At 33.3% G+C, this 13,076-nt stretch overlaps 5 protein-coding genes across 16 annotated transcripts; 3 read left to right on the forward strand and 2 right to left on the reverse strand.

Annotated features, from left to right (window-relative positions):
- The first annotated feature begins 234 nt into the window (after positions 1–234).
- LOC127061563 (probable protein BRICK1-B) lies at positions 235–1,083 on the forward strand. The gene is made up of 3 exons (XM_050988614.1): positions 235–532; positions 656–738; positions 844–1,083. The coding sequence occupies exons 1-3, from the start codon at positions 412–414 to the stop codon at positions 868–870; spliced, it is 231 nt and encodes a 76-aa protein (XP_050844571.1). The 5' UTR covers positions 235–411; the 3' UTR covers positions 871–1,083.
- Positions 868–9,033, reverse strand: LOC127061551 (probable RNA-binding protein CG14230). Of its 3 annotated transcripts, XM_050988596.1 has the most exons (9): positions 8,814–9,033; positions 8,500–8,670; positions 8,224–8,426; positions 7,879–8,141; positions 7,547–7,786; positions 4,737–7,478; positions 4,344–4,620; positions 1,344–1,636; positions 868–1,272 (listed from the first exon to the last, which is right to left on the reverse strand). In XM_050988596.1, the coding sequence occupies exons 1-6, from the start codon at positions 8,919–8,921 to the stop codon at positions 7,324–7,326; spliced, it is 1,140 nt and encodes a 379-aa protein (XP_050844553.1). In that variant the 5' UTR covers positions 8,922–9,033; the 3' UTR covers positions 868–1,272; positions 1,344–1,636; positions 4,344–4,620; positions 4,737–7,323. The 3 variants fall into 3 exon arrangements, with proteins under 3 accessions (XP_050844553.1, XP_050844552.1, XP_050844554.1); XM_050988595.1 differs by having other exon boundaries at positions 4,344–7,478; XM_050988597.1 differs by having other exon boundaries at positions 1,340–1,636; positions 4,344–7,478.
- LOC127061562 (uncharacterized) lies at positions 2,112–3,043 on the forward strand. The gene is made up of 3 exons (XM_050988613.1): positions 2,112–2,320; positions 2,669–2,786; positions 2,871–3,043. The coding sequence occupies exons 1-3, from the start codon at positions 2,285–2,287 to the stop codon at positions 3,014–3,016; spliced, it is 300 nt and encodes a 99-aa protein (XP_050844570.1). The 5' UTR covers positions 2,112–2,284; the 3' UTR covers positions 3,017–3,043.
- On the forward strand, positions 3,199–7,200 carry LOC127061544 (farnesyl pyrophosphate synthase). 4 transcript variants are annotated; one of them, XM_050988574.1, is made up of 9 exons: positions 4,402–4,469; positions 5,111–5,182; positions 5,315–5,486; positions 5,564–5,704; positions 5,805–6,008; positions 6,083–6,247; positions 6,344–6,556; positions 6,647–6,886; positions 7,054–7,200. In XM_050988574.1, the coding sequence occupies exons 1-8, from the start codon at positions 4,417–4,419 to the stop codon at positions 6,845–6,847; spliced, it is 1,221 nt and encodes a 406-aa protein (XP_050844531.1). In that variant the 5' UTR covers positions 4,402–4,416; the 3' UTR covers positions 6,848–6,886; positions 7,054–7,200. The 4 variants fall into 4 exon arrangements, with proteins under 4 accessions (XP_050844532.1, XP_050844531.1, XP_050844530.1 ...); XM_050988573.1 differs by having other exon boundaries at positions 6,647–7,200; XM_050988576.1 differs by lacking the exon at positions 4,402–4,469 and adding an exon at positions 4,910–5,011 and having other exon boundaries at positions 6,647–7,200.
- A 161-nt stretch (positions 9,034–9,194) lies between the features above and the next one.
- LOC127061531 (sodium-independent sulfate anion transporter-like) lies at positions 9,195–13,076 on the reverse strand. 7 transcript variants are annotated; one of them, XM_050988530.1, is made up of 11 exons: positions 12,210–13,076; positions 11,939–12,134; positions 11,589–11,809; positions 11,336–11,498; positions 11,074–11,238; positions 10,839–11,000; positions 10,596–10,736; positions 10,361–10,506; positions 10,006–10,176; positions 9,769–9,943; positions 9,195–9,702 (listed from the first exon to the last, which is right to left on the reverse strand). In XM_050988530.1, the coding sequence occupies exons 1-11, from the start codon at positions 12,432–12,434 to the stop codon at positions 9,554–9,556; spliced, it is 1,914 nt and encodes a 637-aa protein (XP_050844487.1). In that variant the 5' UTR covers positions 12,435–13,076; the 3' UTR covers positions 9,195–9,553. The 7 variants fall into 7 exon arrangements, with proteins under 7 accessions (XP_050844487.1, XP_050844484.1, XP_050844485.1 ...); XM_050988527.1 differs by having other exon boundaries at positions 10,006–10,275; XM_050988528.1 differs by having other exon boundaries at positions 11,939–13,076.

The following is a 13,076-nucleotide window of genomic DNA, read 5'->3' on the forward strand; positions in this document are numbered from 1 at the left end:
TCTTGGGCCAAATTGCAACGTTTCGTTTCATGCTTTCTGAGCAAGCTAGTTAATTAAGAAAAGGAGAAAAAGAAAAAAAGGAAGAAACGTATTGAAATAACACCTGTCGACAAGCCGATCAGCTGAAACGACGATAACAAAGTATCGGCAATGAAATTTCCGCGGTTAAAGTAGTTGCCCAAGTATCCTTAGATGGCGCAGCGCGAGGTCTCCACATTTCGTTTACCTACATAGACTCGTATTTGTCATTCTCACGCCGCGATGTAACGAGTCTTTCGTCGAATGAGAGAATAGTTATCTTTAAAAGAAATATCAAATATACGTTTATACTTTATACCTTTCGTAAAGAAAACTTCTCTAGTGTTTTTTCCAGTTGTAGACGAAGTTTCCGATAACCTAAAACATAACGCAATGGCAGCGATACATCGGGAAGCGATCCAGAAACAAATACAACAGGATTGGGCAAATCGGGAATATATAGAGGTCATCACCGGCAATATTAAAAAAATTACAGATTTTCTTAATTCTTTCGGTAGGTTGAGAGAGGTTTGTTTAAAGAAGTTTTTAAATTTCATTGTCGTTTGTAGAAATGGACAAGAATTATTTGTGAGAATAGTTGTCGATTAAAAACACTGTCAATTTCATTTTCTTTCAGACATGTCCTGTAGATCGCGAATAGCTGTCCTAAATGAGAAACTTACGACGCTCGAGCGTAGGATCGAGTATCTCGAAGCTTGCGTGAGTTAACGCTTATTTTCCACCCTTCCTCTATATACAAGTGTCCATACAAACGTTCGTACAAACGTCCATAGAATTTATCCAATCCGTTATGCCTTCGAACAGGTAACGAAAGGAGAAACGTTAACATAAACTGCAGTAACAAGCCATCGTCGACATCTTTATTATGGATCTCACGCGGTGTACATTTATGCGTGGAGGAATTACAGCATTTTACTACTTCGAATGTATCCCATAAACGTTACTTCGAGCTGACCTTATAGACCAGTCAAACGATATTATTGTAATCCAATAATTTTTCATTGTACATATAAGGAATAAATTAATACGGTTTCTCGTATCTTACATCTGGTGTTTTATCAAAATTAAAGTAATGCGCAGAAATTCGAAATTTAAAGTTGCGATCCAACGGTTTGTAACCATGCATGAGCTTATATTTCCATACCGCTGCTCCTACGGCTGCGTATAAAGTTAGAAAGGATACGAGCTGACCCCTCTGAAGAAAGGAGTAAACAAAACCGCCGCTAGCTAATGCTGCAAGAAGTTATATCAACCGATTAAAATGGATATTCTAATTTTTAATGTTTTTAACAAATATTACCTACTGCCAAAAAAATAATTCCATGGATCATCCTTTTTTCTGATATTTGTTAAACACAGTACTGCGGTTGTAAACGTTGCAGATGCACCCAACCAAACTAAAAAGTGTTTTCCACCCTGAACAAAGGCCATTCTAAAATTATGCGGTTGTCGTACTACGCTACATTCGTACGCAGCTGTCACGCAAGCTCCGATGTAAGCATATTTCCCTAGTCCTATCAATTTCTGAAAAGGCTCCTTTCCTTCGGTCCGGTGATTGTAGTTATATTGTTTCAGATCAATGAACATCGTGGAATTGCTAAAATACATATATACATATATAATAAAATTTTTTAAAATTGAAATGAAAAATATTAAATTACGATTAATAAGAGATACGATTAAAAGAACGCAAATTGATATTTTATTTTAGAGAAATAAAATATCTCGATCCTTTTTTTTTTTTTTTCTTTTTTTTTCAACACTACATAACCATTTTGTTCTCGTTTATACGACGTAACCAAAGAATTATTGAACAACCGACATTTCATCGCATAAAATGAACAACCGTCGAACATGTATTTCCGAATAATATATTTACTTTTCTTTATTTAAATTATGTAATTAAAACATTAGAATGAAACTCGCGTCCGCTTATTCCAACGAGTCTTCTCACTGATGTTACCGAAACTACACGATCCACCATATGAGAGGATAGAGCATTATTACATAACATCGACCAATCCAATACTCCCTTTAGAAGAGTATCCACCAATGAGGAGCAATGTACGGATAAAATCGCTTTTCTAATTTACGCAGGTCAAGTAAAAATGACTTTACCTCGGCTAAAGAAAAAAGCAACGATTTAATCAATTTTGATCTCTTATGAAAGTATTTCGATCAGTCCTTGAGAAGTTTATACGAATCTATTTATCTTTTTCATTTCGTAAAGAATACAAACTGTAAAATGTTGCATCTGATCGTTAAGAGAACTTTACCAAAGGTAATTATCATACGTGATTTCTTTATTTCTTATAATTGAATCAAAAATTGATTAAAATGAGGTGGCATAATAATCGCAACATTTTCGAATTTCAATTCATTTCACTTGCATCTTTCACTTATCATTTTTCAATGTAAATAATTTAAACATGATGTAATACGTATATGAATCCTATATGCATATTTTAAGAAGATATTCATCTTTTAAGAGATATCTCATTGCCTAGATATTAATATTACATCATGCTTGAACAAAAAGGGAAGCTTCGTTTTGGTAATTATAACGTAACGTTTCTTTTTCGATTATGGTTTATATTTGTCATAGAAGCATGACGATTTTATATTTCAGAACGTCGCATTAGTTCATCTGGGAGCACTCGACGCACGTCGTACTTTATCCGATCAAAAGCAACCAGATGCAAACGTACCAGGCCTTAGCGAAAAATGTTACAAACTTCCTACAACACGTAAGAGACGAAACGTTTTCAATTCGAGACCAATATTTGTAATTTATAAAAGGGCTCCGATGAAAGACTCCTGTCTTGTTTTAGCCGTGGGACCCGGTGCATCCAAAGATAAAGAATATAAAAATCCAGAATACTTTTCTTACCACGTAGATTCGTTCGCAGAAGCAGAAGTGGAATTAGAAAAATATAGATTACCAGCTCCTTCTAATAAAAAACCTTTCAAGCAATAAATAACCATTTAAATCTATAAAAGAAATGTTATTGTTAATGGCAGAAAAAATCGAAGGAAATGAGTTTATAGTTCCCATTAGAAAACTGTGATAGAATGAGAAGTATTTAATAAAAAAGAAAAGGAAAAAAGAAAAAATACAAATAAGCAAGATATGCTCAAAGAACGAGTAAAAAACATGGCTTCTTTTATTATCGTTCGTACTCGTATAAATCTTTAACGATGATAGAAAAACTCGTTAAATAGATAAATTTTATATCAAAATGCGATATAAAATTCATTTGAATATTTTCTAGATGGGAGTCGTCTTTTGTAAATAAGAAATAAATAAAAAATGTGATAATTTATAAGAAGGTAAAAAGGAAAAAAAATATATGCGCTCGTACAACGTACAGTAAATATATTAAGCAACTGGTATATCTCTTCTTGGCGCGTGTGTATGTGTGTATATATATATAAAGCAAGGTGATCGAACGTTACCATAGAAAAGTGAGCATATAGAACTGCGCGTATCTCTGTCTTAAGGAGAAGGTCTAACGACGACGCCCTTTGGATTTTCATCGAGATTTTTTTCTCTTCGTACTACCGTTCGTATCGAAAGTAAAGATTCTTTTTCTCCATATCTTAGCCGTAGAAAAGCGACGACGCGTTAACGAAAAAACGCAATCTGCTTTCGGTTCGCTTGCGCGTGTCGTACGCTCGTGTAACGCTCGACGAGAAGAGGTTAGAACAATAGGAAATATTACGAACAACACGTACACGTGCGTATCGTACGTTCAAAGAGAACGTTGAACATGTTCTCCTCCGCTATAAGAAGGAGATTGTTTGTCCTCTGCAGCAATGGATTTTACCACAAAGGCACGAAATTCGCACCTCTCGCCAAGATACCTTCGTTTGGGTAAGTTTGTGCTCTTATAAGCGTCGTGCGTTATTAGGTATTACATTATTTCAAGCACGTCGGTCGATCAACCGACCGATCGATCGATCGATCGATCGGTCGGTCGGTCGATCGATCGGTCGATCGATCGACGGATAAGAGCCGAACATTAATATTAATATATCTTGTTTCGTGATGCGCGACATCGAGTATGAATTATTCATTTATTTAAATTTATTCGACAATAACAGTAAAATAAATTATTATAAAATATATTCATATCTTTCGTGTTATCTACTCGCCATTATTTGCGTTGCACAATGTTAACATTTATATCTTTTAATATTTCATTAAAAAAATGAGTAAATAATTCAGTAGAAACATAAAATATCAGAAAAGAGATAGGGAAATAACAGAAAAAGCTATAATTTAAACAGAAATATCACCTCACCTATATATAGAATATATTTTTGTCCTTGCGTGTTTAAATGTGCCGTTTTGCTTGATGGCGGCGTATCTCGATAATGTTAGGAAACAAAAAAAAAATAATAGACTCGATACTGCTGTGTTCCGTGCGGTATTTATAGTTTCGTCTTAACGAGCATGTCAATAAACTCCTCCTTTGTTAAATTAGGATTACATTGTATTATCGTCTGTGTTCCACGATGCGTTATCGCCTTTACGATTACTGTCCAAGAATCGCTTATATTTCCAATTAGCTCGTCTTTCTATTTATACGTTTAACGAGTTTGAATAAATTTACATTTAAATGAGATATAATTTAACGAAACCGATGACTGCAAGGAATTTCGAATTCGGTTGTTGTTGATAAATTTGATCGTACCTCGTAACCGAAACTTTTTTCTTTGATATTTTCTTCGGAAATAGCGTTCGTTTGTGCACTTTCTTCGAACAAGGACATACTTTCGTAATATACGTTCTATCAAAATAAACTTCATATATTCGATTAGAAATCACATAGTTTCGTAATTTATCTTATAATCACAAATGTTACGCGTGAAATCTTCTCCTAGTCATACGTTACGACATTCATATTTCCGATATTATCGATGTGAAGCAATGACAAAAAGAGATGAGAAAAAGAAGCGTTACATTTATGTAAAACTTTATCCGTTTTTAATTCTAAATATGATCTCTTCTACGACCTACTGTATTGTCATTATAATTTACATGCTCATACACCGGTATAAATTCAAGAGGCCCAACCGAGGCTATCTATGTTCGAATTTGGAGATATAGAGTAGCGTTTACTGTCGAATTCTTTTTACGGTAAAAACAAATATTTCTTGTATCATTATTATATATACGATGTTATTGTATATACATATACACACATTATATGTACGAAAAAAAAAAAAAATTCATCCATACGTGTGCGAATAAATTGATACTTATTTTTAGAATGACGAACACAAAGACCCGGATGACGGCGCATTTCATGACAGAAGCAACCAACGCAATAAACGAACACGAAATTAGCGAATTGATGAATGTATGGCCCGCTCTCCTTCACGATCTTATTAATACAGATCATTACTTAGATTTACCTGATGTCTCCAAGTGGATGGTCAAGGTAATATTTAAACCTTTTGTAATAACAGACGTTTCTCCAGAATTAAATTTAAATATGCGAGCGAAATTTTTTTTCAGTCATTGCAGTATAATGTTCTCCACGGAAGGAAAAGGCGAGCATTGACCTTGATTCGTACTTATCAAATGCTTACACCTCAAGAAAAACTGACAAATGAAAATATTCACCTAGTGCGTATACTAGGCTGGTGCATGGAATTGGTTTGTGCATTTTTTTGACTTATTGTGAATACACTCGTTATATATATATATATGATAAATTTAATATTTTAACGTTAATAACATATATATGTATGTACAGCTTCAAGGATTTCTATTGATAATAGACGATATTCAAGATAAATCTCAAATACGAAGAAATCAACCTTGTTGGTATCTTTTTGATGATATTGGTCTAGCAGCCATTAACGATGGATTTATGATAGAAAACACTATTTATCAAATATTAAAACTTTATTTCAAAGAAAAAGAATATTATGTCGACTTAGTGGAGTTATTTCATGACGTATGTACTCGTCTTATTTTATTTATTTGGCACGTTAAACCGTTAGACAAACTTATTATTTTCATTATAAATAGTATATCTTGAAGACGACAATAGGACAATGTTTAGATCTATTATCGACCAATTTTGGTAAGACAGCAAATTTAGATGTATTTACGATGGATCGATATAATTCAATCATCAAGAACAAAACGGCCTATTATGCCTTTGTGCTACCAGTTAAGTTGGCTATGTGTGCAGTAAGTAAACTTCGAATTGGATAAAAATTACATATGCTAGCTAACCGTAATAGTTTTATCCAATTGTTTTATAAAATACACTTTTACAAATTATAGGCGAACGTGAAAGATCCAGAACTGCACAGACAAGTAGAAGCACTTTTATTAGAGATGGGCCACTTTTATCAAATTCAAGATGATTATCTGGATTGTTATGGCGATACAAAAATTATTGGTAAAAATTCTACGGATATACAGGAGGGAAAATGCACGTGGCTAATAGTTTCTGCTTTGCAACGTGTCACTCCTGAACAAAGAAAAATATTAGAAGTAGGCTTGATATAAGCAATTATTTAACAATATCTTTTAAATAAATACTCCTAATGTTTTGTCACCATTAATGCTTTTAACATATCCTAGGAATGTTATGGCTCTGAAGATTTGGAAAAAGTCAGGCGAGTGAAAAATCTATACGATGATTTAGATTTGCCAAACGCTTATTCCATATTTGAAAAGGAAACATATAATCTGATTATGGCCCACATAAAACAACTACCAAACAGCTTACCACAGAATTTCTTTTCTGATATATTGAGAAAGATATATCATAGGAAAAACTAAATATATTTTTTATAATCATTTTGTCACAGGGATTATTGCGTAAGAAATTTATCAACTTAAGTTATGATAATTATTATATATTAAGACTACCTTCCCTTTCATCTACGTCCTACTATCTACTATCCTTTGAGGTGCAATAGTTATCATCGAAACTTAATATATGTACGTTATATGTGTACGATTATAATTATATAAATTGATTGCAGAATATTGGTGATAGATTAATAATATTTTATACGATTTTACTATGTGGTTTGATAAAAAAATAAATGATAATTATACAACAAAGCATGCTCGTAGAAACATCTGTGGGTTGTGCGCATGTGGATGTGTAATAGAAAAATGATTCCGAATATCGTGTAATTTTGTACAACGAACCTTTGCAGCTGTACAATTATACAGTATATCTTAAGTAACTTGCCTTTATCAAATAATATCATTGCAAAAATATATAACTCCTCCTCTCTTTATATAATTTATAATAGTTTTTTAATTTTTTTTCTACTTCCCCATTTTTCAGTCCTTTTAACGTTCTTACGAACTTTCGCACGTACGATTTGTTTCAATTCACGTCTCAAATTTTTAAATTCGTTATTCGGAGCAAATTCCTTTTTAAAGAAATCCAAGGCATCTGAAACACATATTGTTGTATTCGTATAATCGACCGATCAACAGGTTTAATGCGTTCTACTCATGTACCTTCGAAGCGTCTATCATTCCTTGAAAAGAAGAAATTATCGCTATCTTTTACAAATAAATGATTTGATTCTTTCTCTTCTTTGTGATCTCTTAACCGTTGAATATCCAATTTAATACCATTTTCGTCATCCGATGAATCGTATTTAAACGGGTTTGCCGAGTCGAAATTTAAAAACGATTTTTGCTTTTTGGGCATTTCTTCGTTAATTTTTGTACTGACTGCTGCTACATTTTTTTTATCTGAGAAAAAAGAAGAAAAAGAAAATAAATTTTTATTTAAACGTAATAATTCTGGGACTCAACGGAACGATCTGCAAACTAGCAAAATGTACCAGTTTCGTCTATGTCCTTTCCATATGTCTTCAATAAACTAAATTCTCCTTGTTGTTGATTTAAACTCTTGGTCAATGAATCGGACACCGAATAATATACATCCTTTGATACTACAACCGGTTCATCTTTGTTGGTTTCTACTCCAATTTCTATTTTTTTCTTTCTCTTTTTAGTCTTTGCACTAGACTTATTTTCTTCCATTGTAAGTTCGTATTGTTTATGTTTGTCCTCCGTTGGATCATATCGTATCATTGCAAATTTTCTACAAAGCCATTACAAAAATATTTGTTATTATTATTATTCATGATTCAAATTTATATAACTTTTAACATTTTTATTTATACTTGACTGTTTCTTCATTTTTAAGCTTTGTCGCAATCGGTGCACCCAAAACGTCTTCTAGTATATTAAATTGCCATTCTTTTTCATTTTCTAAGTCACATTCATTGACTTCTTTACCTTCCTCATTCTGTACATTTTCTTCGATAAAACGATTGTCCAAGGTAAACCGAGAGTCATTACCAAAACTTGCTTGTAATTTTATATACTGAAAGATATATAAACCGTACGAATAAAATTTTATACAAGTTTCAAGTTTCCGCGCAATAAAAAGACCATACCTTTTCGTCCAAATCTTTTTTCGTTTTGAATTTATCATCGTTCCAAGTAACTTCTTCGTCGTCATCTTCATTATCAAATAAAATCTTACATTTTTTCTCTTCTTTTTCAGTAGCAATATTTTTTTCAATGCTATCGTCGAAGACGATCTTATTATTTGCTTTTTTATTATCCTATTAAAATCAATTAGTTCACTCGTTAAAAACTCAATATATGATTTAAATGTATAGATATTGCGCTTGTGATTGTTAAAAAAAAAAAAAAAAAAAAGAGAAAAAGAGAAAAAAAAGCAGAACATCATTTAATAATCACCTACCAAACCTTTTAATGCGTCACGAATAAGCTGCTCTTTAACTTTAAATGCTTCTTTTTTTCTTTTCAATGATAATAAACGCTTTTTTTCTGCCTCGATATGTCCAATCATTTTTAATAATTAATATATTTCCACTATTATATCAACCTATCAACTATTCTTAATAAATTTTAAATAAATTATGGTTATGGACGATTATGGTCTTAAAATATGTGGCGTATAATAACGCCACCACGCCATCTACGAAACGAAGAGAAAAATAATGTTGAAATTTACAAGAAAAACAGGAATAATACAAAAAAAAAAAAAAAGAAAGAAAGAAAGAAAATGAGCACGAATATGGCGAGTTGTTAACATATATTGGGAAAATAAAAACACATTCCATTTTTTCTCTGTATTCAATTTTTTAATAAACCAATGTTTAATTCATGGGCACATTAATGCTTCGAAAACCTATTACTACACTACTTCAATTCTGTACCTGTTTACTTGTGTAACGCTTTTTTTTTTCGTAATAATGTCCATCTTTCCTATGATACATTACAATAAGTTCTGTGTGTTGAATTAATTAATATAACTAAGAAGCACTCGATAGAAATTTGATATCATTGACTAATTTATGTAAACATTTCTTGATACAATATTACTACGATCTTACGTATAATTTATCAATAATTTATTCATTCTTATGACGATTCAGCTGTACACATAATAGTTATCCAAGCTTTCTATCAAGCGTTTTATTAATGCAATGACACTTTATCAGATTCTTTCATATCATCATTTCTCTTTTTAAATATTCCATTAGAATCTTCATAGCCTTCCATTTCTAGATTTTCTTTTTCAGTATTTTTCATTAGTTGATTTTCCTCGTCCACAAGATTTTGTTCATCTTTACAAAAGAATAAGAAATATTATTTACGCCAATGGTTAAAGAGAAATTAGTTTCCGTACGTACCGGTATTTTTTTTTACTTCATCTACAAAGGACTTAATACTTTTATGATCATTGATAAAAAGAAAATATTTATTGTCTGCTAATATTGAAATAGTTTTTATAACTTCTGGCTTAACATTTAATAGCCATAATCTTTGCGTTTTAGTATTCAATTGTTTCGATAATCTTTCCATACTCTATAAAAAGCTAGAATTACTACAGGAGAATATAAATTTAATAACGAAAAATAGTTAAATACCTTTATAGCGGTATAATCAAAGCCTTGAAATCTTTCACAATCTACGAGCAACGGTACTTGTTCCTCATATTTGGTAGCTATTGTCTCTAATTTGTTGGAAAGAAAATCTACTGCAGGATAATAAAATCCTGTGTCAGGTTTAAGTATCAGGTATTCATTTCCCAAATCTGTCTGAGAGGGAGATATATATATATGTATGTATGATGTATGTATGGTGTGTGTGTGCGTGCGTGCGCGTGTCGTGCGTAGGTATGTAGGTATGTAAGTGTGCTGTATGATGTGTGACAGATATATTATGTACAGAATTCTCATCAATTGAAATCTTTTATGTAATGAAATGTACATTTATTTTTACCTTGCACTCAATGGTGCTTAGATTTGGTCTAGCCGATGGATGAAGTAAAAAAATTATATTAAGCGCTGCACCAAGGAGAAGTCCTACTTCAATGTTACAAACTATACAAACTACAAACGTCACTATAGCTGCTATTGCATCTTTTCCTGCAAGATTTCAAATAGGTATTGAGTAAGCTTAATAAAATTAATAATAGACGAAGCACTCGAAGCTACAAAGAGTAAAAATTGCTCACTGGATCCTTTCCAAAGGACTTTGAATATTCGTAAATCGATCATAAAGAAAACGGCGCTTACTAATACCGCTGCGAGTGTCGCACGTGGTATATAGTAAAAGTAAGGCGTTAGAAAGCTAAGAGCTAACAATGTTAAGATTCCTAAAAGTAAAATTATGGGAGAGATTAAATAAAGTATCGTGTCGCGAGTAAGTTAAAAAAGAAAATAATAATTATTGGAAAAGCAATACGATGGTCTTGTACCTGTATACAATCCCGCCATAGGCGTCTGTATACCGCTCGCAGCACTTACTGCACTTCTTGTCAATGCTCCGCAAGTTGGCATTGACGAAAAGAAACTTCCAAGTATATTACAAATGCCGAGCGTTAACATTTCTTGCTTTGCGTTTAACGAGTTACCGCTTGCTAAAATCGATCAAATTCGTTATTTCTTTTTCAAAGACAACAATAAATAGGAAAATGAATTCTTTATATCTACCAAATACTTTTGCAATCGCCACGTTTGTCAAGACACCGATGATTGGTATCATAAATATGCCAGATCCATAATGGGAGCACATGTCGAAAAATGTGTATGTACGATTTCCGATTTGGGACGAAAACGGCGGTACAGATACAGCGGGTAATCCAGGTTTCACTTTTCCTATAGAGCGTATTTGTAAAACAAAGAAAGAAAGAAAGGATAAGTTAAGGAACAAAACGCTCTACTTTCTAGCAAAATCTCGAGAAAGCATGACAACCTGAAAGAGTAAATGGAGAAGATTCCTGCAATGTCAAATTAAACGATATAATTGATGTTATTAAGACGACAAGAGCATTGCGACCAATGGAAAGAAACCACAAAATCTTTTTCGTTCTCGTAATTTCCTTGTTCCCGGTCTTGTTTCCAAAGTCTTGCAGTTTCTACGAAAATGCGTGGGAGATTTAGTGCGCGAACGTTAACGCCACGAGCTCGTTAAAAAAGATATATCCCCCTAGAGTGAGATAACTTACCCTGAAGAGTAAAAGAAAAACTATGCAAGAAAAACTGAGTGCTACGTCGGGCAAATGAACCTTCTCTATGTTTTTAAACGTTTTATTCATAGTATCGATTATGTTGTACGACTTGTATCTCAGACCTAGGAGACCCTGAATCTGGGCAACGATTATAATAATTGCCGCTGCCGAAGTGAATGCCGACGTAACAGGGATGGAAATGAAGTCCACCAAAAAACCTGGACATATTTATATTTCTGTCAATTAAACCAGAAAGTTGAATCGTATCGATCGTTCGGATTTTGATTTTTACAAGATTCTTATCTTTCGAAACTCTTTGATAAATGTTATACACTTTGGATACATGCCTAAGTTCAACAAGCCCATTGTTAACTCTACGCATCCAGCCAAGAATGTAAGGAGTACAACGAAGTCTATCGGCATGTCATGCGTGTATTCCATCGTTAAGAGAGACATCAAAGATGTAGGACCGATGGAGACCTCTTTGGTGGTTCCGAGTAGAAGATATATGAAACCACCGAGGAACGACGAGTAAAGGCCGTACTGTGAATTAACAGAATAGTCGAATTCACATTCTCTTTCTCCTTTCCCCCGATAGAAATGGGAAAGCAAGGATACCTGAGCAGTTAATCCAGCCAGTGCAGCGTAAGCGATACTCTGCGGTATCATGGTGAGTCCTATCGTAATACCGGCTATAACGTCGGATATAGCTTGAAATTGATTGTACTTTGGAAGCCATTGTAGTATCAACAAATATTTTCTCGAGTTTGCACTAAAGTTCCTCTTTTTTTTCTTCCTTTTGGCATCTTCCGTCGAGATGGAATCCTTCCTGGGCACTGACATTGCTGGCGATCCTTCTCGGGCACTGACAGGCGGCTATCGAAGATATATAAACTGAAAGAGATTTCGCGACAAGAGTTAACTCATTTCAAAATTGACGCGATCCGATTCTTGCGATTCTGCGAATGATCTCTGTTCAAGGAGAGAACGCGCAATGGAACAAGGTTTATCTGGCCAGCACGGAAATACGAATCGCTTGCATATCATTTTGTAAGTAGGTATCGTTCGTGTCTTCCAAACCCTTATCATCAAACCTATTCATTAAAGCTGTAAGTAAACGCCATCTTCTTCTTTCTATTGGATCGTATTATTTTTTTTTCTCGCTAACGAGCACCGACGTACTCTCTTTCTCCGTATTTCTCCTTCCTTAATAACTCTCTTCTGTTGACACATTGATAAACATTTTCAAAATGAGGAAGAAAACCTTGGACCGAGACAGATAATTATAACGATTCGGATCGTTCTATCGATGAACTTGTTCGTTTTTTTAAGGCGAAAAATCAAATTAGCCACTATCACGATACGTGCCAATTGTCTATCCACTCGAGTATCGGTAACTTTTAAAGATCAAATTGAACATGTATGGAAAATTCCTAAACAAATACCGAAGAACATATATTTAGACATATACCGAAAATCATTCCT

The sequence above is a fragment of the Vespula vulgaris genome, chromosome 2 (assembly GCF_905475345.1).
Source record: "Vespula vulgaris chromosome 2, iyVesVulg1.1, whole genome shotgun sequence".
Classification (NCBI taxonomy): Eukaryota; Metazoa; Arthropoda; class Insecta; order Hymenoptera; family Vespidae; genus Vespula; species Vespula vulgaris.